Source organism: Caretta caretta, chromosome 8 (genome assembly GCF_965140235.1).
Source record: "Caretta caretta isolate rCarCar2 chromosome 8, rCarCar1.hap1, whole genome shotgun sequence".
Lineage (NCBI taxonomy): Eukaryota > Metazoa > Chordata > Testudines > Cheloniidae > Caretta > Caretta caretta.
This window is the reverse complement of record NC_134213.1, coordinates 31004100-31031105: the sequence shown is the minus strand read 5'-3', so window position 1 is coordinate 31031105 and position 27006 is coordinate 31004100. Positions and strand designations below refer to the sequence as shown.

Sequence of the window (27006 nt, the reverse complement as noted above, 5' to 3'; positions counted from 1 at the left end):
AGGGGCTCTGCCTTTGGGCCACTTCCACCCCTCAGTTGGTGGAATTTTCCTGGATGTTGCTAGCCACCCAGAGAATGACATTCACCCAAACATCTTGTGGCATTCTTGCTACATGTACGCAGATAGCATCTTACGCTTTTCAGACAACAGTCCCAGTACTCTGTGGACTGGAGCGATCATAAACACCTGTTTTACAAATTAAGTGATTCCATTTTATGCCCAATATAGGATATTGACATTGTGTGTGGAAAGCCTCCAGTTTTGCCCAGTGAGTGGCACGATGTCCATGTTTTGCAACTGTACAACAGTACAGAGAGGATACAGCCTGAATAGATCCTGAACTTGGTTGTCATGCCGAGACTATGTTAATTCCATATTCATTGTAAACAACCCATGACAGATGCTTCAAATTGAACAAAATGAGCTAGATCCTTAACCGGTGTATACTGACATAGCTATATTGATTTAAACGGCGCTATGCCATTTTATAGAGGCTAAGAATCTGGCTTGGTATCTGTATTGGACAGAACTGACACCGTTGCATGCAGACAACATCGGGCAGATCTAACAAAATGCTGTTGAATAGCAGCTCACCTAAGTAACTTGGCGTCAAAGACTGTTTCAACATCTTGGAGGACCGATGGTATATACTTCAAGGCAGCAACCTGAATTGACAAACATATCATGTTAATTGTGTAAGTACATGTACGTATATGTCCTTGTATACAGCTCAATTCCATCTAATACCCTCAATGTCCACTTAATACAATACAATAGCAATACATAGCTCTCAGAGACCCAAAGGTTTTGGCCAATCATGAAGTCATTCCACCCTCTCCCCAGGAATGGCTCACTATTAGAACTAAAGAAGTGCGCACGTTTCAACGAACTGAAGTGAACTAGGACTTTTCTTCTACCTTGCTCTGAAATGTCAATGCTTTATACTCTGAATTTCTCCATAATGCAGAGGGCCAGAGTAAAGCCTTCTGTAACACATATGCCTTATGGTGATATAATGCAAGGGGGCTGGAAGCACAATAGCCATGAGGTAGATTGCACACACTATGCACACCACTGACAGTGTTTCTAATGCTGCCACAGCAGAAGGTGGCTTTACAGTAATGCAAGTGTGTAAGCAGGCACAAGCCAGAGGCCACAGGATCCTCAGTTACACCAATCCAGCCCCCACAAGTGTACCAGACAGGTTGCACAGATGGGCTGCAGTTGTTTGGCCAGGCCACAAGCTGTAGTAATAGTCATTGTGATGTTGCATGAAAGCACCAGGCCCTGCAGAAGGGATGATCTTTTGTGTCTCCTCCCTACTGACCTTTCAAGACTTTACTGACATGGTGGCTCAAGGACTCAGACTTTTTATTTAAGAGGTGAATTTCATCTTGTATGATTTCTATTCTATTCTGTCTGTCAAGCAATTACTTGGTAAAGGTTAGTCATGAGACAAATTACACTTGCTACACTACCCTACTGAGTGGGCAATTGCACACATTGGTGGGCAATAGTCTATGTCTGATGTCATCACCAGCATCTAACATCAACACTACATCATTCAGCTCTCCTAAGAATCCTGCAAGAGGGATTTGATATACTCAGCCTCTCGAATAAAATATTTTTAAAGCTACACACAGTTCATAAGCCCATGATAAAGTGCAGAAACATTCAAACAGACAACCATGCATGACAATTCAAAAGTGAAAGCTTCATAAAGACATTAATCTTTACTTTTCATCCTCTTAACCTAATAGATACTAAGAACTGCCTCCTAGGATTAGTGCATCTTTCAGATATGGAAACTATCCTATTCTGCAATTCTGTAGTTTCTAGTGATAGAGATACATTTCTCACTTATCGTACATACCCAAAGGATGCACTAGTCCTCTTGCTGGAGGGAAGGTGGAGAGATCCTTTTGTAGTTTTAACAAATTCAAAATAAAAGCACGGTTTTAAGTTTAAGAAAAGAGAGTATTTTAAAATGCGCTTTAAAATAGTCAAAAAAGGAGAACTCGACCAAATTGCTGCAGGTACAGTACAATGCACCAGCACATCCACTCTGGTCTCTCATCTCCTCCTCTTCACCCCACCAACATTGTCAGCTATCATATACTATAAAGGTTTATGAGAGGTTAAATTCTGCTTTTGTGTTTGTGACACCATTTATTATTGAGGGAATGCATCCAAAGATAGCTACCTCCATTAAAAAAGAATAATCCAAAAGATAGCTATCTCTGACATACACTATCTCTAGCAAAGAACATGGTATGAATGCTGCTGCATTTCATTTCTTAAGTGCATACATACCTGCTTAAAATCTCTTGTTAATTTTACTATGTTCACTAGTTATGGACACTGGTTATTCACAAACTCTGCCACCATCATAAATTTAGGGCAGTGTTTTGTGTAATAATTCTGCAAACTGTAATTTGTGTTGTGTAATACACTTAGTTCCCTTACTTTGGATTTAGTGTATATTAAGTGGTACTTTGGCTAATTGCTTCCTGAACAAAACATTAGAACTACAAAGGCAATACTGGCATTATTTCATTTTGAAACACTAAAAGCTTGTCTATACTACACAGCTTTTAGCAACATGGCTGTGTTGCTACAGCCATGCTGCTAAAACTTGAGCTGTGTCGCTGCTGTTTGTCAGCTCTCCTGCCGACAAAAATCTTCCACCCCCAACGAGTGGCATTTGTGTTGTCAGCAGGAGAGCGCTTCTGCCAACACCACACTGTTCACACTGACACTTCCTGTGGTAAAAGTTGTGTCTTTGGTGGGGTGGGGTGGTGCGTTAACAACTCTGAAAGACCAAAGTTGTGTCATTCAATTGCCAGCGTAGACATAGCCGAAGTGTTGCTATTACTAGTATCATTTAGGTGAGAAGTAAGTTTCAGCAAAAGGCAGTCTTAACACCTGATGCAGATCTATTTTACATACTAAATTGCTCCAGCTGTAGGTAGACCCTGGGCTATAGGAAAGGGAGTCAGAACAGATGCTTAAAGCCATGGGTTTCATAGGTACATATTGTCAACTCTGCTGTGTAGCGAGACACATACTAAACAAGGCCTAACCTGCACATGGAATGTATCATCAGCTCAACAGGGTACTACTGAACATTTGCTATTGCCTTCACACACAAGCATGCGGAATCTGCTCTTTACATTGCCAACAGCAATCATTCCTGTCTGACTTCCATTGTCTGCACAGACCTTGATAAAAGCAGTGACTGACCATACATCATTCTGACTCTTACTTTCCACACTGACAAAGCACAGAATCTGAAATAAACTGAAAAGCATAACTTTTTTAGGAAAGCCATACAGCCTGTGGATATTTAAACTCAAATAAAAAAACCTAATTAAAAGCAAATGTTTTTTTATAATGAGAATTTGGAACTCATGTAGAACTTTTTATCTTACCTTTAAAAAGGCAAGAAACATTGCCCCATTTTATAGGTAGGGAACCAATGGGATATCAGTGTTAACTCTACATCTAGAGTTGTATCAGTCAAACTTAAAAGTGTGATTTTAAAATGATTAGTTAAACCAGTGGAAAAAGGTTGTGTGGACACTCATTTCATCTTAAGCCAGTCTTGTTCTGGTTTAATTTAAATTGATTAGGAACAGGTTTAAACTAAACTGAAATAAGCCACTAAATAAATAAAATTATCCACAAAGGGTTTTGCACTGGATTGGTTAACCTATGCAAGTTTGTGCATTGACAAGGCCACAGAGCTTAACTTCCTCAAGGTCATGCAGGGAGTCAACTTGCAGAGCCAGGAAGAGAGCCATGTGTCTCAACTCCCAGTCCAGTGTCCTTGCCACTGCTCCCCAAGTAGTGGAATGTACAGTTATATATAGATTGCATTTTAATAAACATCAAATCCAAAATAATTCTTAATCCATGAGCATGCCACAACAAAAGTTTTAAGGTGCTGTTTTCTTATAAAACATGCACTTCATATTTAAAAGCTTAAAGGAAAGCTGGAATGACTTTGGTAAACCCAGAAAACTAAGCATTTGAATGGGGAGGGGGAACCTACTGTCAAAGTGTTTAGTAATGAACTTTTTCATTAAAATTAGCTTCTCTGTCTTTTTTGCTGCCTGCAGACCTCTTGCTAAATAGTGACAGTTTGTAACAAACACTATTTAACCCAAAGGTACAAGAGCACAATCCAATTTGCACGCTGCTTTAACACAAATCAGAACCTTTTTATATTTAAACAAAACATTTGAGATTTTGGTGAAGTTGTTCTGATATATCTCGATGTGAACAATATGGCAACTGAATTGCAATTTCTAATATTGGGTGCCAATAAATTTTCTGTCATGTTACATAGGTCCAATTATTCATTCCTTGAGCTCAGCAGTAAAACTCAGTTACTTTATCTGATGCAGGATTGGGCTCACATGGTCTTCCTCAGCAGGCGGTCCACCACTGACAATCTCCCACCATAGACCCACATGTCATTTGAATAAGACCCAGGATGTGTACCTTGAACTCTAATTTTAATTAAATGCTCCAAAATAAATGATTCTCTCTAACACAAGAGCACTTGGATGCAAGTTTCATAAATAAACTCCCCACAGAATTCCCTACTCATCATTTCTAAGGTGGAAACTGGAGATGTTTACACGTTTGTGGGGAGGAGCGGGGAGATTAAAACAGGCCTCTAGATACCCAGTAATCCACAGTAAATCCTATGAATTTAGGAACATGTTCATGAGAGATCTGTTGTAAGTGTAATTCTGCCATGGGCTGACTACCTACATTTGGACTCCAATGCACCTCCAAGGCATAGAGTGGAAAATAATGCTGAAACTGTCAGCATTGACTCCAACTACAGTTCCCAGAGGTTCCATGGGTTTAAACACATCAAGTGGTCATGCTAATTTCGGTCCCTTAATGCCTAAAAAGAAGCGAGAGAGAACTTTTTAAAGAGCATCTCACAGCTGATATTGGGTAAGAAATTATCAACATTATGTGTAATTTTAGAACACTGTTCAGAGAATTTTGGGCTACAGCTTTTTATTCAGATGAGCATCCATAATGCATTTCCTTAAAACAAACAGAAAGCCTGCAGTCAACAAATCAATGAACCTTAGTAAACAAACATGATAAAGCATCTACTAACATCAGCTATTTGAATTTGCATTTGTTGGACTTCTATAACCTGATTTCAAACTGAGGAAAAAAGTCATTCTAACTACCCCACACATAATTAGAGTCTAGACACAATATCCTTATGCATGGACATTGCAAAATGTATGAGATTAGCATGTGAAATATACACTATTCCCACCACAGCATCAATATTTCAGCTTTTTCACAACAAATGTAGGTATGAGAATGATGCTGGGAGACAGTTAAGATGGATTCACTATGTATACTAAGATGGATGTACAATGTAAGAGGGGAGCCAACCCTCGAATATTTTCACTGTAGAAAAAAAGATATAGGCAAGACCATCATGGACTAAAAAGCACAATGAAGTTATGGTCACTAATAGGAATTCATTGTCATGAATGTTCAATTCCGTCCTCTACAAAGACCCAAAAAGAAGAAATGTCCTGGAGCACAGGGGCTTTTGAAGTTTCTTTGTGCTCGTCATTTGACAAGCATTCATAGTTTGTTAGGACTCTGTGGTAGATTACTATCCCCTGGGTAACTACCAGCATCACTGAGCTTCAAAGCTGAAATATGTATGTCAAATACTTTCCCAGTTTTGCAGAGATATTGCCACTCAAGTGCAAGACCCAACACAACCCTTCTAAGTTCAGAGTATGCCAATACCCAACACCAACTTGCTTGTTAAAAATTTAATTTTAGGAACTAAGAGCAGAAATTCCTTTGAGCTCTCATCTAGATTTTTAAAAAAGTCACAAAGACAAAGATTTCATTTACATTTGAGATGTGAGTTTAATATGGTGACCAACCTTCTTTTTAAAAAAGCCAACTGGAAGAATAAGGATGGTATTGATTCAACAGGAAATACTTCTTCCACAGCTAAGACTGCACAGTACATCAAGCCACCACAGTACACCTAAAGATAAATTGTTCACTCATGGCTGTACCAAATTGCAGCTCTCAACTATGCACCCAAGACTTGGCAGGGTAAAAGGAGCCTTGTCTGCCAAGCAGGGATCAACTACATTTTAGACCCTCACATGAAGACTCTTCCTGATAGTGACACTAGCAAATGCTAGCAACCTCCAAATGGGGTTGGGAGGGGAACACACACTTCCTTACAGGGCTATAAAATGGTGGAATAGCTGTTGTGATCATTGGGTCTACAAATTTACCCTAATTGGGAGCTCAGTAAAAACTGAGTTTAGGTTAAAAACATTTCACAGTAACCTACAAAAACAAATGTTGACAGGAAAAGATGCAAATATGAGACAAAGACTGAAATGGCCCAAAAAGCCTAGTGACATAAGCATAATCTTAATACAGTTTTTGAACTGATCAACAAGAAGCGTGGAACCAGAAATCAGACAACTAAAATTGGCGTGTCAGATATCAGGCCTAATTGGTGGACAAAATAATGGGAGTGGAATAGCCCATCACTTCTTTTAGGGTTCTTAAAGAAACAGACTTTGGGAGATAAACTGGCTATTAGAGTGAGCTTCACCATCATGGCTTCCAGTCCCACAGTCTCCTGGGTCTTCTTTGTCCTAATCCTGAGACACACCCTGGCCAAATTAGCTACCAGATTAATTTTGGATCACAAAATGCCTTAGAGGTGCATTTTTTTTCTAACAGTGCACCCTGCGGTTAAGGCACATATGTGGATAAATGCTAATGAGAATAAAAGGAACTACAAACCACCTATGAAAAACTCGGTACCCCCATATTATTGGGGGACACAATACAAATAAGGAAAAAAGAAGGTGGACACCTTCATGTACCAGCGCAGAGTGTTAGGTGGAGTCAGAATCACAAGATAAAAGAAGGCTCCCAGATTGGGTACAATGAGTTCTCTTTTGAAAAACCATAGCAGGAACCGTCCCTCTACTGATGATCAAATGGCAAGGCATACAGATATCACTAAGCATATGACTATGGCTGTATTTGTAACTTGTTGTCATAAACATACAGCTAAGGGTAGCATAAAATCCCTCCTGAGCAGCTGTACTGAATCTTTACCTGTAAAGGGTTAAGAAGCTCAAATAACCTGCTCGGCACCTGACCAAAAGGACCATTAAGGAAAGAAGATACTTTCAAATCTGCGGGGGGGGGGGGGGGGGGAGGTGGTTTGTGCTCTCTTTGTTTGTTCCCTCTCTGGACAGAGAGAGAGAGGGACCAGGCAGGTAAAACATCTCCTGAAAACATACCTGAAATGATTAATCTAAAATTACAAAAATTGTAAGTAAAGCAAGGAAATGCGTTAGTTTATCTTTTGTTTTAGCTTCTGAATTTTCCCTATGCTAAGAGGTAATTTCATTCCTGTTTTGTAACTGGGAAACAGAGTCAGAGGGGAATCCTCTGTGTTTTAAATCTTATTACCCTGTAAAGTTACCTTCCATCCTGATTTTGCAGCTATGATTCTCTTACTTTTTTCTTTATAATAAAGCTCTTCTTTTAAGAACCTGATTGATTTTAGTGTCCTAAAGATAAAGGGTCTGGTTTGTACTTACATTAAAGGCAATTGGTTGGTATATTATTCTCAAGCCACCCCAGGAATGTGGGTCCCCACATCTGTACCCTAGAGTTCAGAGTGGGGAGGGAACCCTGCATAGGTCTTCATAGGATTTCTACATGCTTGGGTAATCATAACCTTTCATTAAAGTTTTAAAACAGACTTGACCTTGTACTTGTAAATGGGTGTGCGGTCACTATCCTTGGTCTAAATTTGAAGCAAGTAGCAGAGGTGACTTTCACTCTGTTGAGCTTCAAACTGTAACCACCAGGGCCGAACCCACTGTGGTGTAATACAACATTACTAAATTCACTTTAAAGTATGTAGCCTTTTATTTTATTTACATTTCAAATGATTTCTGCCTTTCTTTTTTGTATCTTTAATTCAAGATTTACAAGTTTTTTAATGGGTGTTTGCCTTGGTCTCTGTATACCAAACCCTGAACCTTGTTTAAAACTCTTTAGTGTAAGTCAGTCACTGGGTTATGTTAACACCTTTGACTCTTTGGGCCATATATGTCATCTAAATTAACAGCATGACTCCGCACAAATGCACTGGCAGCCATCATCAGGTCAAATCTATCCCACAAAAATAGCCATGAGCATATGTAACCAAAAAACAAGCCCCAGACTGGGTTTCAGCCCAGCAGGCTGTTGTCCTTTTTGCTCTTTACACAACAATATGAAGGAACCACATGGTAATGCATGGATCCAAGTAAGTGTATAGAACATGCAACATCTACCTACATATCTACACTGCTACTATGGCAAGAATTGGGTGTTTCCTAAAACACAGGAGATAGTGAGGCCACTAGAAGGCTCACATACTATTTAAAATTATACTAACCAATTCCTATACATTACATAGAGTGTGCAGCTCTGCCTTGCTACAGATATTGGCCTCTTGTGACTCTCCAGAAGACCTGCTTCCACGTTCTTTCCTTCAGCATCTGCACAATTTGCGAGTGGGGAGGATATAGCTGTCAAACTCTGAGTACAGAAAATCAGACAGAGTGCAGAAGTGAGCACCTGACTACCTCTGGCACCTCCATGTTTCTGTTGCAGTAGTGTGGCTTCAAAATGATGTGGTGTACACACAACGGAACCCTCAAGTCCTCAGTCAAGTCACTGACATCTTCTGCTGAGTACGAAAGACAGACTTGGCCCTTTTAGAACTAAGAGGTTAATTTTTCAGCAGGCTATAAAAACCTCACAATATTACAGAAATGTATGTTATACTCCTCCATCTTACCGGTACATTTATCTTACAATCTTTATTCCCTAACAAGCTTAGCTTCATAGTAACCCTCATCTCCAACAATTCTTTATACGTATTCACGAAACCTAAGTACCCAGAAGATTAAAAGACCACTGTAAAGAGTCACCAGGGCCCTGTTTATTAGGCTGATTTTATTTGTTGTCAAGGCAAGTTTAACAAAATTACCATGCAATCATCTGTTGTACGTCACAAATCAGGCATCACTGTCGGCACTTTTCCAACCTTATTTGCACCTAAACAATCAATCAAGCTGCCTCCGGACACTTTTAAATTGTTAGGCTCCAATGCTCCACTCCACATCCTGACATAAATGGAGAGCCACCTCATTGTGTGTACGCTCCTCTCTTCCCCCTCAAACCCATGGAAACCTCTCCTCCCACTATAGCCAGCTGCTCTACTGGTGGGAAGCCTGCATCAAGTGACACTTTCCAATGCTGCACCTGGCTCTTAGATGCTGGAAGAATCATGATATCTAGAAGCCAGCTGCAGCAGGCAGGGCTCAGCAGCAGGAAAAAAACCAAAAAGAGGCATCCACTTGGATGTCACTTGTTTTCCACAGATCCCTTGAGACCTGTGCAGGTCACTTGGGATCTGCTGGTTAAAGGAGTATATAAGAACATAAGAATGGCCATACTGGGTCAGACCAAAGGTCCATCCAGCCCAGTATCCTGTCTACTGACAGTGGCCAATACCAGGTTCCCCAGAGGGAGTGAACCTAACAGGTAATGATCTAGTGATCTCTCTCCTGCCATCCATCTCCACCCTCTGACAAACAGAGGATAGGGACACCATTTCTTACCCATCCTGGCTAATAGCCATTAATTGACTTAACCTCCATGAATTTATCCAGTTGTCTTTTAAACCCTGTTATAGTCCTAGCCTTCACAACCTCCTCAGGCAAGGAGTTCCACAGGTTGACTGTGTGCTGAGTAAAGAAGAACTTCCTTTTATTTGTTTTAAACCTGCTACCCATTAATTTCATTTAGTGGCGCCCAGTTCTTATATTATGGGAACAAGTAAATAACTTTTCCTTATTCACTTTCTTCACACCACTCATGATTTTATATACCTCTATCATATCCCCCCCTCAGTCTCCTCTTTTCCAAGCTGAAAAGTCCTACCCTCGTTTATTGCTCCTCAGATGAGACCTGTTCCAAACCCCTAATAATTTTAGTTGACCTTTTCTGAACCTTTTCTAATGCCAGTATATCTTTTTTGAGATGAGGGGACCACATCTGTACACAGTATTCAAGATGTGGATGTACCATGGAGTAATCCACAGCTTTTGGGAAAGAACAGAGTCCTTAATTTTAATTAGAGGTTAGTAGGGTGGGGGTAAATAATGGAGGGAAAACATGCACATAGTATAAAATAGATACCAATAAACCAGCTCCAAGAAACCTGGGCAAATCATTGAATATTTACTACTTGTCAGAAAGGCATAAATCTATCTCCTGAAGGTCATTTTTTGTACTGGCAACCAAATAGAAAGGAAATTTGACAGCTATGCATTCCCAAACACAAACAAGAGCACTCCTACCATTGAGTTAGGACCATTACTGTATATCTGAAAAAATAAATCCACCTCCAAGAATCTGGATTTTATGCACAAGCATTTAGATGGATGACATGGCACAATGGAGACAATGAAATTGACAGGGGAAATTGATAAAGTGGTACAGAGAAGTCAATACTGTAACATTATCTGGGTCTTGATCACAGATGCTGAGTTTGTTTGCTTTAAAAAGCTATAACTTTGACAAGTGCAACAAGCACCAATTTAGCACAGTTTCTAAATGATTCATCTAGAAGAGTACTACAGAAATGAGAGAGACTCCCTAAAAGTCATCCCTCAGCTGTATCTTCACTACATACCATCTTAGTGAATCTGCCTCATTCCAGAGCATTGTATTTAAAGTTCCTGAGTATCTGATGTAGTGGTTTCCCAGATTCCAAAGATGGATCAAGTCCAGCCCACATGCTTGCTTTCATAATGTAGGAAAGGTCTTATGTCAGCAAAGAAACCAGGATATTGTAGTGATGGCCATAATCCTATTGGACACTCTTGGGGTTGAGAGGAAAATCTTATATCTTCAAGTCTTCAGAGGAAGCCAAGAACTTGCTTCGAGGAGAAATGAGACAACCTTGTTTTGGATTTGCATGGATGGCCCAGGTGAGTAATGAAAATGACAGTTCTCAGTCTTCAGCTATTCAAAGAGAACTTAACACAACTGTAAGAGCATATTATTTTGCCCTCTTCAGTGCTCGTGAAATAGGTGATATACATCAGACAGAGAAAACAGACGTTTAAAAGTTGGATATTTTTATACATCACAAGTATCTTTCTTTAAATTAGAACTATTCTGTTTACCGGTTTGTAAATATTTTTGGTGAGGCAATGGATACCCTACACACTACAGTAGATTTAACATCTACAGATGACACTATGATGTAGAGGCCATTGCCATGTGAGCTGTGGAGAGCTTGTGGGAACAGGCCATTCCACTTATACATGGCACAGGAAGGATCACAAAGAATACCATCTTTTCTTAGAAGTATTAAAATCCAGACCAAGTTGAGGATTGTATGTACTGTGTGCATATGTGGTGTATGTAAAGTTGCATAAGGAATTCCAGCTCAATTAAGTCCTTGATTTCTTCTCTGGGCAATGCTACAACAGATCAGTGGATCCTTGACATTTCTAAGAAACGTTTATCTCAACAAACTGGGAAAGACCCAAGGATTGCTTTGGATAGTGCATGCTGGATAGGACCAGTTGCATGCTCTGAGATCTAAAACATTTCCCCAGTTACCCTGGACATCAGAAATTGGTGTTCTACAGCTGTTTATGTCCATTGATAATTACTTTAAAAGATTTTTAGCCATATTTGAGGTTACCTCACTCCCCCTCTGGTTTGATGGCATAATCCTTGTTTCATGAACGAGTGGACTTTGTCGATTTTTCTATGTGGGTATGTAATGAGATATACCTCTATCCCACAGTGGTCCTTTTGCATTCAGAGACAGTTTGGCAGAATACTTGTGTCCTAAAACTGGCATGCTCAAGGTTCCATCATTGTTCTCCCAAAGCCTGTTCCAGAACTTTCACCTTCCCACCTCTCTACAGGTAAATCTGTTTTGGCTATAGGGGAATAAATAAAGCTGACTTGTTGTTTGACTTGCACTCCTTCCTGATGCATTTTGTCAGTAATGGAAGCGAGTGCGTGATCATCCTTGCATTTTGGTCAACCATTTTACAATCACTCCAAACAGACACTGGCCGCAGAAAGGTGCCAAAGCTTTCATGAGTGGAGATATGAGTCTCCTTTACACTGGCAGAGAAGCACATGTTCTCCATTGTGATGACTGCCATGACTGACAAGTCTACAGAGATTTAGAAGCACTTGCAACCACCTGATTTTGAGAAAAACAGCCCTTGAGTTACATGCATCAGGCCACAGAAGCTCTTGCCAAGCATATAGACAACGTGGAGTCTTGCAGGAACCAGCTTAGCATAATTTCTGAGAGTACTGCCTATCTTTTGTGGACACCAGATGCCCTGGGGAAAAATGGCCATTCTTGGGATCGTTGTTTCCAGGGCTTTGGCTAACACTGCAGCAGGTATTTGGAAGTCTTGTTCCATTATCTACTCCTCTGCCACCTATTTGTTACTCTCCCTTGGTAGGAATCGTCCCACTGTGAGCAGCTGGTTTTAATGATGGGAAAACTAGATTATTTTTTGCTGCTTCACAGGAAGTGTTTGCAAGTCAGGATCTACAAGGATTCCTGAGCAATGTTCCTCTTGGAGCTGATCCACCAACCAGAGTGATCTTAAGGCCAATGATTCTTTTTCACCGTATTCTCAAGATAGATTTTCTCCTAGACACTGGCTTTTCCAGTGCTAAATCTGACACTTCTACCTCTCTCAAAAGCAGGGAAAGTCTAAGCAGAAGTTAACAACCTTGATCCCTGAGATTTAAAGTAGTATTCCCACACCCTCTATTATACATTCTAGTTTTACCATTCAAGTGGTCAGCTGATCTAATTTTGAGTCAGTTCACGTATGCATTTGCTGTGGATTTCCATTCTAGAATCTAGCTTTTCTAATATACAGTTAGTACTTAATTTCTTGCTGCAGAAACCTGAGTTAAAAGGCATTTCTCTTCCTTGAGGTCTCAACCTCTCCCACTTAGTTCTTTAAATATTCATTCATTGATCATTATTTATTGGATTTGGGCATGTTTAAGGCAGTTCTACCTTCCAGACAGCTATATCTTTTAAAATAATCTGTGCATGAACTATCAATTTTGTGCTGAAACTATGATTTTCTGATAAAATCAGGGGCTCAGCCAAACCAGATCTGCCTTCTCTGTCTGGGCTTAAAACAAAAGCATTTATTTTTATTCTGAATCATACAGTAGTTGAAGAGGATAATTAAACATAACAAAAGATGTTTATTTGTGGAAATTGTTTTGTTATCACAAAACAATACCTTTTTCATATTTTATATAGCTCATTAGAAAAGACAAAATGCATGTTTAAAATAGTTATAATTAACAAAAGCATAAAAACACAGATATAGCCATTCCATCAGTTTACCATATCACTACCTACTTATTCCAGTACATACACACCTGTACAGCCTTAAAATTCCTCATGCCCTGAAGGAAAGGAGCTTTTAAATATTTTTATATTTTCAAAAACATACTCGATGGTGTTCACCCTGCATGACAGGAACTCTTCTGCCAGACAGGTGCAATTTTAAAATCCAGTACAGTATATAGAAGCCACCACCCTAAACATGAGCAATGTAGCCATAAATACGTATGGCAATCTTACTGCTAGTATGTACATCTTTTAAATGACTGTTGCAGTGTGGCTAATTTTTTTTTTTTTATGAGTAACTCTGTTGGCTGCAGAACCAAATTCTGTCTTAACTTCCACTCCCATCCCACATAACCCAACATTAATCCAATGTGGGATAGCAGTCCCTTATTCCCATTGGTAATCCATTTTTCATATGGAACAAAAGATATTCTGCTTATCTCGGGGATGACACAAATTGCTAACTAGACAAGTTTCCCATGGCTAGTGAAGTTCATTTGAGTTGTTCTTTCTGATCATGAAGACTGTTTTCACAAGAATGAAAAACAAAGAACATTTTAAGCAAAATGTTTGCAATCAAGCGGAACTAAAAATACCCCCAAACATTGTCAGTCATTACATCTGTAAAATTTTGTTCATGTTTCTATTAGAAACTTCATTGAAACAGGCTAAGTGGTGTTAGAAGGTATCAAAAGATTTAAAAGATGTGATTAACAACATCTCAAAGTAAAAGAACCAGATTAATTAACAGGAGTACACCTTTTGTTGAAGATTTCTTTCCTTTCATCCTATGGGAAATCCTGCATATATATTTTGATCATTTTCACTAAACAAGCAATGGGTTTAAGTACTTACAAGACACAGCCACTGTGCCATATGAATGCCTCGAACGTATTTAATTACTTTACTCCAGAGATCTCACTCTAACAAGCTTGAATACTCGGAAACTAAATGCAGGAGACATTGAAATTTTTGCACGTGCCTCCTATGCAATACAGGTATTAAGATATTCTAACATTAACAGTGTGTTATAAGCAATGTAGAGTACAACCCATTACACTATGTAATGCTGAAGTACGATTCTACTGAATACTTCTGGATACTGCTTTGTTGCTGTCAAGGATCCTTCCCCACTCTGAACTCTAGGGTACAGATTTGGGGACCTGCATGAAAGACCCCCTAAGCTTATTCTTACCAGCTTAGGTTAAAAACTTCCCCAAGGCACAAACTTTGCCCTGTCCTTGAACAGTATGCTGCCACCACCAAGCGTTTTAAACAAAGAACAGGGAAAGAGACCACATGGAGACGTCTTCCCCCAAAATATCCCCCCAAGCCCTACATCCCCTTTCCTGGAGAAGGCTTGATAATAATCCTCACCAATTGGTACAGGTGAACACAGACCCAAACCCTTGGATCTTAAAGGAAGAATTTTAAATTAAAGAAAATCAGGATGGTAAATACCTTACAGGGTAATCAGATTGAAAACAGAGAGAATCCCTCTAGGCAAAACCTTAAGTTACAAAAAAAAGACAAAAACAGGAATACACATTTCCTCCAGCACAGCTTATTTTACCAGCCATTAAACAAAAGAAAATCTAACGCATTTTCTAGCTACATTACTTACTCACTTTACAGGAGTCGTAAGGCTTGTATATCTGATCTGTTCCCGGCAAAAGCATCACACAGACAGACAGAACCCTTTGTCCCCCACCCCCTCCAGATCTGAAAGTATTTTGTCCCCTCCTTGGTCCTTTTGGGTCAGGTGCCAGCAAGGTTACCTCAGCTTCTTAACCCTTTACAGGTGAAAGGGTTTTGCCTCTGGCCAGGAGGGATTTTACAGCACTATATACAGAAAGTTGGTTACCCATCCCTTTATAGTTATGACAGTTGCAAAATATTTTTAAAATCCAAAAAGTATCCTGCTCCTGATGCAATTTGTTCCAAATACTTAGCCTGCTCCTGGCAAATCATCTATACATTTGTCATATAGGGTACAGAACATCCTGAATTCCTTTCCAACACATTGGGAACGTTATTGGAAGCATGTTATTATTCAGGTGAAAATAGATTTATGTTTTTAGTTCCTTTACAGCTCTGTGCATCATTCTAAGGAAAGCGTCACGGGAAATGTAACTCCAAAAAGGATCGTTGAAATGAATCAAATACAGCCGCAAATTTGCTCTGCTTAGTCTTCCATTTCCACTGCATTTTAAATCAAAGATACCAAAACAGAGAACTAAGCAAAACAAAAAATCATATCCAACAGTATGAAAAATGGGGCATTAAAGGGTTCATAAAATGCTAATGTTACCATCCTGCCTGAAAACAAACTATATCCTGCTATAAGGCCACACGCAAACTTCAGATTTTTATTGCTATTAGGGGCATATTAATTTATAATTTATGCAGAGTTGGATATATCTTAGTAAACCCTTCTCTTCCTGATTTTTGTGCAAGTATCTTATGTTTATTCACAGATGTGAGTCACTGTGGATGACAAAAGTGACTGACATTTACATGACTGCAAAGCCTTCAACCTATAGTCAGTAGTTTCTGCTGTCTAGATAACTCATTGTAAAAGCTCAGACACCAAAACGTCTATTTTTCAATTGAGATACACAAGGTAGGTAAGGCAGTATCTTATTGGACCAATGTCTGTTGGATGGTACAAGCTTTTGTGTTAGAGAGCCCTTTCTCAGGTCTGGGGAAGGAAATCAGAGTGTCTGAGCCAACTATGAGTTGGGACAGATTGTTTAATTAATATGCTAGAGTCACCACCTCAAGGATCCCTGGGTTGCATTTTCCTAAGTGTTAGGTATTCTATTCCCATTGAAATTCAAGAGGAATTGAGGGCCTACCCATAGGCGCTGGCTTGGTGGGTGCTCCGGGGCTGGAGCACCCACAGAAAAAAAATAGGGGGTGCTCAGCACCCACTGGGCTGACCCGCTGTTGGCAGCCAGGGATCAACTGTTTTGCAGGTGCCCCAGTAGCTGCGCTGTTTCCTATGGGTAGCCTGTGTGCAGCTGCGATGAGCTGTTTGGCGGGCAGGCTGCGATCAGCTGTTTCCCACCTCCCCACTCCAGCAGGGGCTGAGTGAGTCTCACAAAAAAAAAATCCTTAGAGTTAGGCGTGGGCAGGAGTGCTGGGCTATTAGCGGCAGCACAGCCACCGAGGGCCGCCCCACACCTCTTGGGCTGATGGCCATGTCCTCCAAGAGTATGGTTGCTCCCTGCAAGCCAGACTCCACTCTGTCCACAGAAGGCATCAGATGACTCAAGGGAGCCCAGCTAGGCTAGGGCTGGGTGCAGTGGTGGATTAGGGGGAGGAAAAGCCTTGGACCCCATCAGGAGTTGCACTGTGGGGGGAGGGAGGAGAAGCCCCGGCAGGAGCCGCACTGGGGGTGGAGGGCGGAAAGAAGCCCTGGACTCTGGCAGAACATGTGGGGCTGAAGTCTCCGGCTCGGAGCCCCAGCCACCCCTAGTGGCAGAAGCTGGAGGGCTGAAGCCCCAACCCCACTCTGTGTGGAGCTGGCCTGAGCCCCTCTCTCTCCCATCCACCCTGCAGAGCTGGCTCTCATTCTCTGGCTGTGGAGAAATTCAGCCCAAATCTACCCGCATTGGTATCTCCATTTCCCCCATCATCACACAGCCATGAATGGATTTAGCCTAGGAGGCAGGGTCAGCATTAGCCCCATTTGACAGGTGGGATCTAGGGCACACAGTGGTGAAGTGACTTTCCCAAGGCTAAGCAGGGAGCCTGTGGCAGAGCAGAGAATCAAACCCAGAACACCTGAGCCCGAGGCCTGTGCATTAACCACTAGGCAACCTTCCCACTCAAGGAGGGGAAACCTCCTCTGCCACTTTGAGTGGGTGGGTGGGAGCAGGCACTAGACAGAGCCACCAGGAGATGGAGAATAGAGAGAGATAGAAAAAGGGACATGAGTGGGAAACAAGAAGGGGAAAAAACATCAGGAAAGGGAGCAAGGACTTAGAGAATAAACAAGAGAAAGGGAAAGGGGCAGGGAGAGGAGAAAGGGACAGGGAAAGGGGAAAGACTCTACACTGCTTGTCCCTCTCATTGACCTTCTCCCCACAGCCATCAGTGGCCTCAGCTCCCAAACAGGCCCTAAGCAGGTGTGAAGCCCAGAGCGAACATAATGTCTTTAAACTTGGATGTTAGTGAAGACAGCTTGTAGCTGAGTGTAACAATTTTAATATACTGTAATTCATGAAAATGTAATGATATATTTCATTACTATTTTAATAATGATTACATTGTTAAGATGCCAATGATATAGACACATTCGATAACAGAATAAGAAAGAAGTGTGTAAATATGCTGAAAATTGCCAGTTTTGGGAGGAGGCTGAGCCCCCCCACACACACACATACCTCACCTTCAAGGTGGGGGGGGGAAGAAAGGAGTGAGCAGTGGGCAGGAGATGCTCAGGGGAGTAGACCTAAGGGGAGCGGGCAGAGCAGGGGCAGGAAGAGGTGGAGTGGGGCAGAGTGGGGGCGGGGCCTTGGGGAAGGGGGGTGGAACCAGGATGGGGCACCCACCAGCAAAACCAAAAAAGTCAGCACCTATGGGCCTACCTCCTATAGGCTCCTTAGAAAATTGCAGCATCTGGGTTTTAGCTATTTAACCAGCTACCTTTTTAAAAGGTGTACAAACCATGCATCTTCCTCTAAACTTGTCAACCTTGGGCTTCAAAGTAATTAAACAAACTGTCCATCTATGCTCTGCCAGTTAAGGAATAGATATGTAATGGGTAAAGAATAAATAATCTAAATGTATCACCACTACTACACTGTCAATAAACAAAACATATTGTTGTTTCTGAAGTACCAACCTGCAACAAAATGGTAGTTTTATACTGGCTTTTCATAAGGTTGTTGATGGATTCAAAGAGTCTCCTCATAGATTCCTCAAATTCTGTCTGTTCTTTTCCTTCATATAACCTGTATAAAGATAAATCCATGTTATAGCTTTAGCAGCAGAAACTGCCATACCCATAACTGTTCCCAGTCCAATGTTAATTGAAAATTAAAATACATAATTTGGTACCTTATAAGACCCACCTATACCACCAAATAGAAATGTAATCAAACAGTGCCCACTAATCAGAATTCAAGACCATTATGTTAGCCATTGTCATACATTTTGAAGACCACAACTTGCTAGAAAATGTGTGTGAAAGTGTAGTGTGCTTTTCTTTTGAAGTTGTTTTTCTAGGCTAAGTTTCTCTCTGACCAAACAGCATGACAGCTTCATTCCACAAAGGCCTCAGTACAGCCTGTTTGGTAGTAATAACCAAAGATGTGAGTTTTAAATTGTCCAAATGCCCAGATATTTCCCCAGAGCTAATTATATTTATTCAGACTTCTTACAGATAGCAATCTTGAATCCATTTTGATGATCAATAAATACTAATTTTGGCATGGGCTGAAAATTCTGCCCAAAATGTTCTTTCCCATGCATAATGATGCTTCTGTTTTCAGCTCCGCTCAAACCCAGGGAACATGATGATGTACAAAATCATTTAAAAAAGGCAACTGAACTCTTTGAGCCTCTACAAATGGTCAAGCAGGTTTTTCAATCTATTTCTGACATTTTACCCAGTAAATTGGGACACAGGGCCAAAAATGCGTTAGCGATATGTTCTCCTCACTCAAGATAGATATAACACTAGAACACAGATTTAGAACATGGATGTAACATAGTTTGGTCATGTCCATGCTGGCCTACAAGGGCATTTTAGAACCTCTTTTGTCCCAACCAAATCTAAATCATGGGGATTAAACATGACTGAAAGGCCTGTCTAGAAGGTACTGTAGTTTCAGCTAAATTTCTAATAAAACCAGTAAATCCAATCTTCACTGTAACCCAACTCGCTATCTAAAAAAACCGAACTAGCAGTAGTATTGGGACAATACAGCAACCACTAGGTAAAGCGGCATACGACTGTTTTCAGTCACTCATAACTACCATCCAAAAAAATTCAACTGGGGAACTGAAATTTTCCAGGTTTGAGTTCTGTCCAAAACTGGCTTTTTTGTGAAATTTGGTCAAAAGCCAATCAGCAACTATTTTGTATAAAAGCTAAACTTTCTCTTCACAAATAGATTAATTGAAAAACAACAAATTAAGGGATTAAGTCCCTAGCCTAAACAGCACACAGCCTCAAAAAGATAAAACAAGCAAATTTACACAAATAAGATCATCAGGAAATGAAATCAATAGATAGCAGTGCAAGCAGTATCTTTTTTTAAAATGAAATTTCTTGAGAGGTATTTGGTCATTTAAATTTCATGGAAGAAACGTGAGTATAAAAAAAATCTAGCCAATACCCCTTCCGTAAAAACAGCTGTGTGCTGAATAGCTTACTTTCCCTTACATTTATAAGAAGATAATCAGGATTTAGCTGCTGCCCATCATCAGTGGAAGAAATCATGTTTCACTAGTGCTGATGCCATTCAAATCAACAACCCAACTCCCACTAACTTTCATATCCATAGAAATCTTCCATTTTTAAATAATGTTTAATCAGATTATGCTGTAATAAATCTAAATATATTTGTTCAACCATGTCATAAGACAACATGCATATGAAGTGTACTTCCACTTTTCACAAATCCATGTTCTAGTGACAACAATTATATTAAATCTCATGTCTAGGGAAACTGGATTGGAACCATGTTACTCTGATCCAAACCCACAGACTTCTATTACTTTTTCTACAAGAATTCTCACATAGTTGACAGTAGTTCTGGGTCACTTACTCTGTGGGCTAGCAAGTAGAAGACATTTAGAACTGGATAAACATTTTATAATAAAACTTTTCTTCAGCAAAAAAAATAATAAAAATAAAAAAATATAGTGACACCAAAACATTTCACGTCTTGTTAATGTCACCAAGTTTTCAGTAAAAAACAATTTGAAAAAAATCAAAATGTTTCATTTTGATATTTTCAAAAGTTTCTATTTTTGATTCAAAATGGACTGTTTTGAAGTTTTTTTTATTTTTAAAAAAATAAAAAATTTTCATCTAAATGAAACATTTAGTTTAATGGCTAACAGACCATTTCATTGGACAAGTTATTTTTTACCTTTTCAATCAACCAAAAATCTAATCATTCAGTTTAGCCCAAAAGGATGTTCATTATTATTTTGCTTTTAAGAATCTGTTATTCATTCAGCTCTAATCCCATCTTCACAACGGTTTATTCTTCTGGACTAGACTACTGCCCATTCAGCCCTAATGCACTAATTTGGCCGTAGTTATTGAAGTATCTATATGCCATACATTGAGAAAAATTGAGGGATAGTTAGGCCAGGATTTTCAAGGACATATAAAGAAACTAGGCACCCAACCCCCAATGAATTTCTTTGAGTTTTAGGTGTTTAACCATTAGAGTTCTTTAAAAATGCTAGCCTACATGACTTTCCTTCAGACACAGTGGAGTCAATCAGGAAATCCAGACAACATTACCAAAGCTGCGTGTATATAAACAAGTCCCAAAACATAATTGAGGTTGCTACTGGCAGTCTTGAAGTGCCTCATGATTTAAAGCATTACATCTTTAGGAAGGTGAAATAATCAGCAGCTCATAATTGTGACGCTTTTATTTTTGCAGTTAACATTCTGCTATCCATGCAAATAATGATGTTGCTTACATGTATTATATTAAAAGCACTGGTAGTAAAACAGCACACAGTTTTAATAGCCCCCATATGGTTTATTTAATAACATACTGCAGCCTTTTATGTATGAGCAACAAATATTTAAAATTAAAGTATAGAGTTCAAGATCGAAAGAGATTTCTGCTAAGCTATCTGCAGGAAATCTAATGGAAAGAAGTTCAGTCTTACAACAATTCACACTGGTAGCAAAAATGGATTCTTCAAGGTAACAAATATTTGCAATAATCACAGCATGGGCAGCATAGCCATATCAACAGAGACTGAGCAGCAATATGAACATCTATGTGCAGAAAATTAATTGCTAGGAAAGCCTGCAGCAACTTCCACTTATGTTCATCTAAGTGTTAGCCATATTGTATAGCAAAGGGGGAGATTTTGCTAGAAAACAAGAGAATAGTTTGATTTAGTTATTGGCACCAGACTAGTTTAACCCATTTGTTTCTGGAAACAAGCTTCTCTCTATGCAGCTGTCTTCATTGAACAACATTCAATGAAATCACAAGAATGACCAATAAGCTAAGCTAGACCACTTAACAGCTGCTGTTTTTTAGGCTGTTCAGACCATTTTTATTTGTGCATTCAAGATAGTTTATTCTACCTTGTTCTCTCTTTAACCCAGGAGGTTTGACCATCACCCCCATGATTTGCCCTAATGCAGTCATCCTGGCAATGATGAGCCAAGGTTAAGTCTCAAATTTCAATCACTGTAAAATTATCTATAACGCTACTAAATAAACTGCCCATCAGCTAGCTTTCTGAATAGCCCTGTATTCAGAGAGGTCACTAAGCCAGTTAAGCTCTCTCAAGGCACTTTACAAATATACGTGAAGTAAGGTTCAGAGCACAATTGATTAAAAAAGCAAAGGCAGGAAATGCAATTAAAATCTTAATATTTACCATCCAAAGGAGAGATTATCACAGCCAGGGCTGGCTCTAGGTTTTTTGCCGCCCCAAGCAAAAAATTTGCCGCCCAAGCTCCGAGAGTACAACTGTCCAAGCAAAAAAAACAAAAAAAAACCCAGAAAGAATGGCTGGAATTGTGCCACCCCAAGCACGTGCTTGCTTTGCTGGTGCCTAGAGCCGGTCCTAATCACAGCCCTTCCAGGATTCCCTATTTTAATTACACAGAATCCAAAAATATTGTGCTTCCCTTTCAGTTTCAATCATTCATCTGCAAATGGAACATAAGCTTGGCAAATGTAGACACCTACATAACATCCACCCCATGTATTACTAACTCTAGATACAAGAATGGCCTGGGAACCTTTCTGAAAACTTTTTTTTATGACAGGAGTACTAAATAGACCACTGCTCTGCCTACGGATCAAAACATTTGACTACACCAATGCTGGATTCTTAGAGTGAAGGTAAAATGGGCACATCATAAAGTCAACGCAGTTTGCTGTGACTGGCAGCCATGTTCTAGGATTAGAACTTGAATAGCAGAGCAGAACTGGAGGTGCATGAATTGGAGAAATTATTTAAGGAACTTAAAATGATGCCTGCCTCTCCTATATTTAGATAAAGCCATAATTACGAATATTTTTAAACTAAATTGACTGAATTTATTTCAACTCTTGGAAGTTGTTCTTTTCCTTTGTGGGCTAGATTGCAAGAGTACACCTTGGCCCATGGTTAACTAGATGAGGGGGAAAAAAGGGATGAGCCTAATGGAGGAAGAACAGATTTACGGCCATGTGCCTTCTTAAAACAACTCGGCGAAAACCTAATTGTGACTAGTAAATGTGAGCCATAAATAAAGCAGAAAAACCTTTGAAGGGGGAGAAATAGTACTTAAAGACAAGATAAAGCTAAGAGAGATGTTTTGGCATCACAATCCTCAGACGATAAATTGGGAGTCTGAGTGCCAGATTCTCCACTGAGACTGGACCCATTTGCATTGGACAATTGTCAAGATTTTTTTCACACTAAATTGAAACATTATAACCTGCCCTCCTGCCCTCACCCCACTGGCTCCCAGATCTGCTATACAAAAGGCAAAAAACACCCCATCCTGCTTAGCCAATCTGGCTGTGAGGGGAAAATTCCTTCCCAGCCCTCAAAGAGAAGGGCTGAGTAGCATAATGCACACAGTGGGGCATGAGAAAACCGGTCGTTTTGCAAATTTCCAGGGTGGGTAGATGCTGCCAACCCAATCCAAGTAAGAGAGGGATTTTCTGGAACAACATAGGGTATAAATACCCCACTACCACAACCCTTCCAGCCAGCAGGAAGGGCAGTTCCCTCCCCCTGACCTGCTTCCCGTTCTTCTCCCCTAACCTACTCTATCCCTGTAAAGAACATAAGAATGGCCAAAAGAGTCAGACCAAAGGTCCGTCTAGCCCAGTATCCTGTCTTCTGACAGCGGCAATGCCAGGTGCCCCAGAAGGAATGAACAGAACAGATAATCATCAAGTGATCCTTTTCCTGTCGCTCATTCCCAGCTTCTAGCAAAACTTCCCTCCTTCCCCTCTATGACCCTTTGAGGAGGGAGTCAGGTCACCTTTAAAGGTGGACGGAACCTTTTCCTCCAGAAAGCTAAACAAAGACTCAGCCCATAGATGCTGTGGTGAGCATAAGCTAGTAAAATCAATGAACCAAACTCATACCTGATATAATTCCATTAGCTGAGATATTTCAAGGAGCTTAAGGAAGTTAAGTAGCCATTCCCATTAAATTTTCAAAATCAACCATTCAAAAATCCTACCCATTGACTTAAAGTATAGTTACCCCAGCAAATTTTGGTCCAAGCATCGCATATTCACTGCTTAGGTGCCAAAGCTTAGTGTGACCATAAGAGTCCCTCAGTACCCAATGGCAGAGGGCCCTCTATACTGTAACTCATATCAGGCCTGACACACAGAAAGACACATACCCTGGCCATGACATTCGGGCTATGGAGAAGAGAAGCAGACATCCCATATGAGCTTGAGACTGAGTGAATTAATAGCTTTCAAAATGAGTCACAAAGACTTTCAAGATGGACAATTTTCAATCTTTCTTCCTCCTATACCGTATTTTACATCGAAGAGCACAGCCTCAGCTAGCTATACTTTTCCTAATACTTAATACACTGTGTTTAATATTCAAGTTCACCTTTCTTACATTATTGCCCCTTGAGACACACACGTCACCCACCTGTCAAATTTCAGGTGCCTCTTTCAAAGCATGGGGGAACAAGAATTTCTCAAAAAGATCAACAGAATTTGACATGGCTAAAATGTATTTTGTTATTGGAAATGGCTGAACCATTTTGGCTGAAATTTTCCTCAAAAAAGTTCAGCCCGAGGCAGATATCTGGCATGGAAAATTTCAGCCCAAATGGTTAGTTCGCCAAAGTTATAAGCAACCGAAAACAAATTCTTATAAGAGAAAGTGTCAGGCATCTTTAACAGTGGGTGTTGCCAGCTCCTAGACTGCTTATAAAAAAAAAAAGAAAGTAGATCATGAGAGGGGAAGAAAAAGAAGTAGGGGAAACAAAATGACATTACGTCAATCTCAGGCCGACTGGTTAGGTATGCTGATCTCAGATCAAATGTGGAACAATGTTCTGAAAGTCTAAATTTTGGCATTTTCCCTGATTTGTGTCATCAACTAATAGTGAAATTCTGCATTTAAGTTGCCTTTGATAGTACATCAGATAGATTTGTTTTGCCAGTGACTCAGGAGGATCTCTCTGGCAGAAATCAAAATTATCAGCTGTTTATCTGAACACAGGCCCGCTCAGAGAAAGGTCTTCTCTGAAGCAGAAAATGGTTTGCAAAACCTGACACTTTCAGAAAGACTTTCCACCCCACCCCACCCGCCCATGACAACACATGGAAGTTTGGAATTAATTTCTGTCTCTGCTTTGTCCAACAAATCAGATGCATGTGTTAGTAATGAAGAGTATGATATGATTACTGCTAGTAAAGTTAAGATGGAAACTAGTCTAGTAGTAAAAAGAAAAGGAGGACTTGTGGCACCTTAGAGACTAACAATTTTATTTGAGCATAAGCTTTCATGGGCTACAGCTCACTTCATTGGATACATTCAGTGGAAAATACAGTGGGGAGATTTATATACACAGAGAACATGAAACAATGGGTGTTACCATACACACTGTTACGAGAGTGATCAGGTAAGGTGAGCTATTACCTGCAGGAGAGCGGGGGGGGCCCTATGATGGTGTCCCCTGAATAGATATGTGGGCACAGTTGGCAACGGGCTTTGTTGCAAGGATAGGTTCCTGGGTTAGTGGTGCTCTTGTGTGGTTGCTGGTGAGTATTTGCTTCAGGTTGGGGGGCTGTCCATAGGCAAGGACTGGCCTGTCTCCCAAGATCTGAGAGAGTGATGAGTCGTCCTTCAGGATAGGTTGTAGATCTTTGATGATGCGTTGGAGAGGTTTTAGTTGGGGGCTGAAAGTGATGGCTAGTGGCGTTCCGTTATTTTCTTTGTTAGGCCTGTCCTGTAGTAGGCGACTTCTGGGTACTCTTCTGGGTCTGTCAATCTGTTTCTTCACTTCAGCAGGTGGGTATTGTAGTTGTAAGAATGCTTGATAGAGATCTTGTAGGTGTTTGTCTCTGTCTGAGGGGTTGGAGCAAATGTGGTTGTATCGAAGAGCTTGGCTGTAGACAATGGATCTTGTGGTGTGGTCAGGGTGAAAGCTGGAGGCATGTAGGTAGGTATAGCAGTCAGTAGGTTTCTGGTATAGAGTGGTGTTTGTGTGACCATCGCTTATTGGCACCGTAGTGTCCGGGAAGCGGATCTCTTGTGTGGACTGGTCCAGGCTGAGATTGATGGTGGGATGGAAATTGTTGAAATCATGGTGGAATTCCTCAAGGGCTTTTTCTCCCATGGGTCCAGATGATGAAGATGTCATCAATGTAGCGCAAGTAGAGTAGGGGCATTAGGGGACGAGAGCTGAGGAAGCGTTGTTCTAAGTCAGACATAAAAATGTTGGCATACTGTGGGGCCATGCGGGTACCCATAGCAGTGCTGCTGATTTGAAGGTATACATTGTCCCCAAAGGTGAAATAGTTATGGGTGAGAACAAAATCACAAAGTTCAGCCACCAGGTTTGCCATGATATTATCGGGTATACTGTTCCTGACGGCTTGTAGTCCATCTTTGTGTGGAATGTTGGTGTAGAGGGCTTCTACATCCATAGTGGCTAGGATGGTGTTTTCAGGAAGATCACCAATGGATTGTAGTTTCCTCAGGAAGTCAGTGGTGTCTTGAAGATAGCTAGGAGTGCTGGTAGCGTAGGGCCTGAGGAGGGAGTCTACATAGCCAGACAATCCTGCTGTCAGGGTGCCAATGCGTGGGATGATGGGGCATCCAGGATTTCCAGGTTTATGGATCTTGGGTAGCAGATAGAATCTGTACATGGAAGTCAGATGCTAAATGATCCTTAATTATAAAAATTTCCTAACACTTTGTTAAATTACTAAACTTTTTTTTTGCCTTTTGGAAATATTACTGAGAACCTGTTGTCTTAAATTTGGCAGTTGCTTATGTTCACATTTGGCACTTGAGTTTTTCTGTGAAAAGTAGTTTGATTTAAGGTTGAATGGTGATGGAATTTTTTATCAGAAACCAGCACCCGTGAAAGTGAGTGCTTTCATGTCGCATATGATTTATGTTCATAGAGAACTTAAAACTTCACTGAACCAAATATGTTATAACAAATATAAAATGTAACTGTTTTGATGCCTAAACTGAAGTCTGAGGTCATGTCCAGCATGCCAATGGTGATGTTACACTGCAGGCTGACAGCTGTCAAATAC

The 27006-nt window shown here is 40.4% G+C and overlaps 1 protein-coding gene across 2 annotated transcripts in view; it reads right to left on the bottom strand.

The window, feature by feature from the left end:
• Positions 1-27006, bottom strand: part of DOCK2 (dedicator of cytokinesis 2) — a 488728-nt gene that overhangs the window by 349117 nt on the left and 112605 nt on the right. For both annotated transcript variants that reach the window (XM_048861500.2, XM_075131370.1), the window contains exons 23-24: positions 18387-18495; positions 595-665 (exon numbers count right to left, since the gene is read on the bottom strand). In XM_048861500.2, coding sequence (XP_048717457.1) covers positions 595-665; positions 18387-18495 — 180 coding nt within the window. The remainder of the gene's footprint in view (positions 1-594; positions 666-18386; positions 18496-27006) is intronic.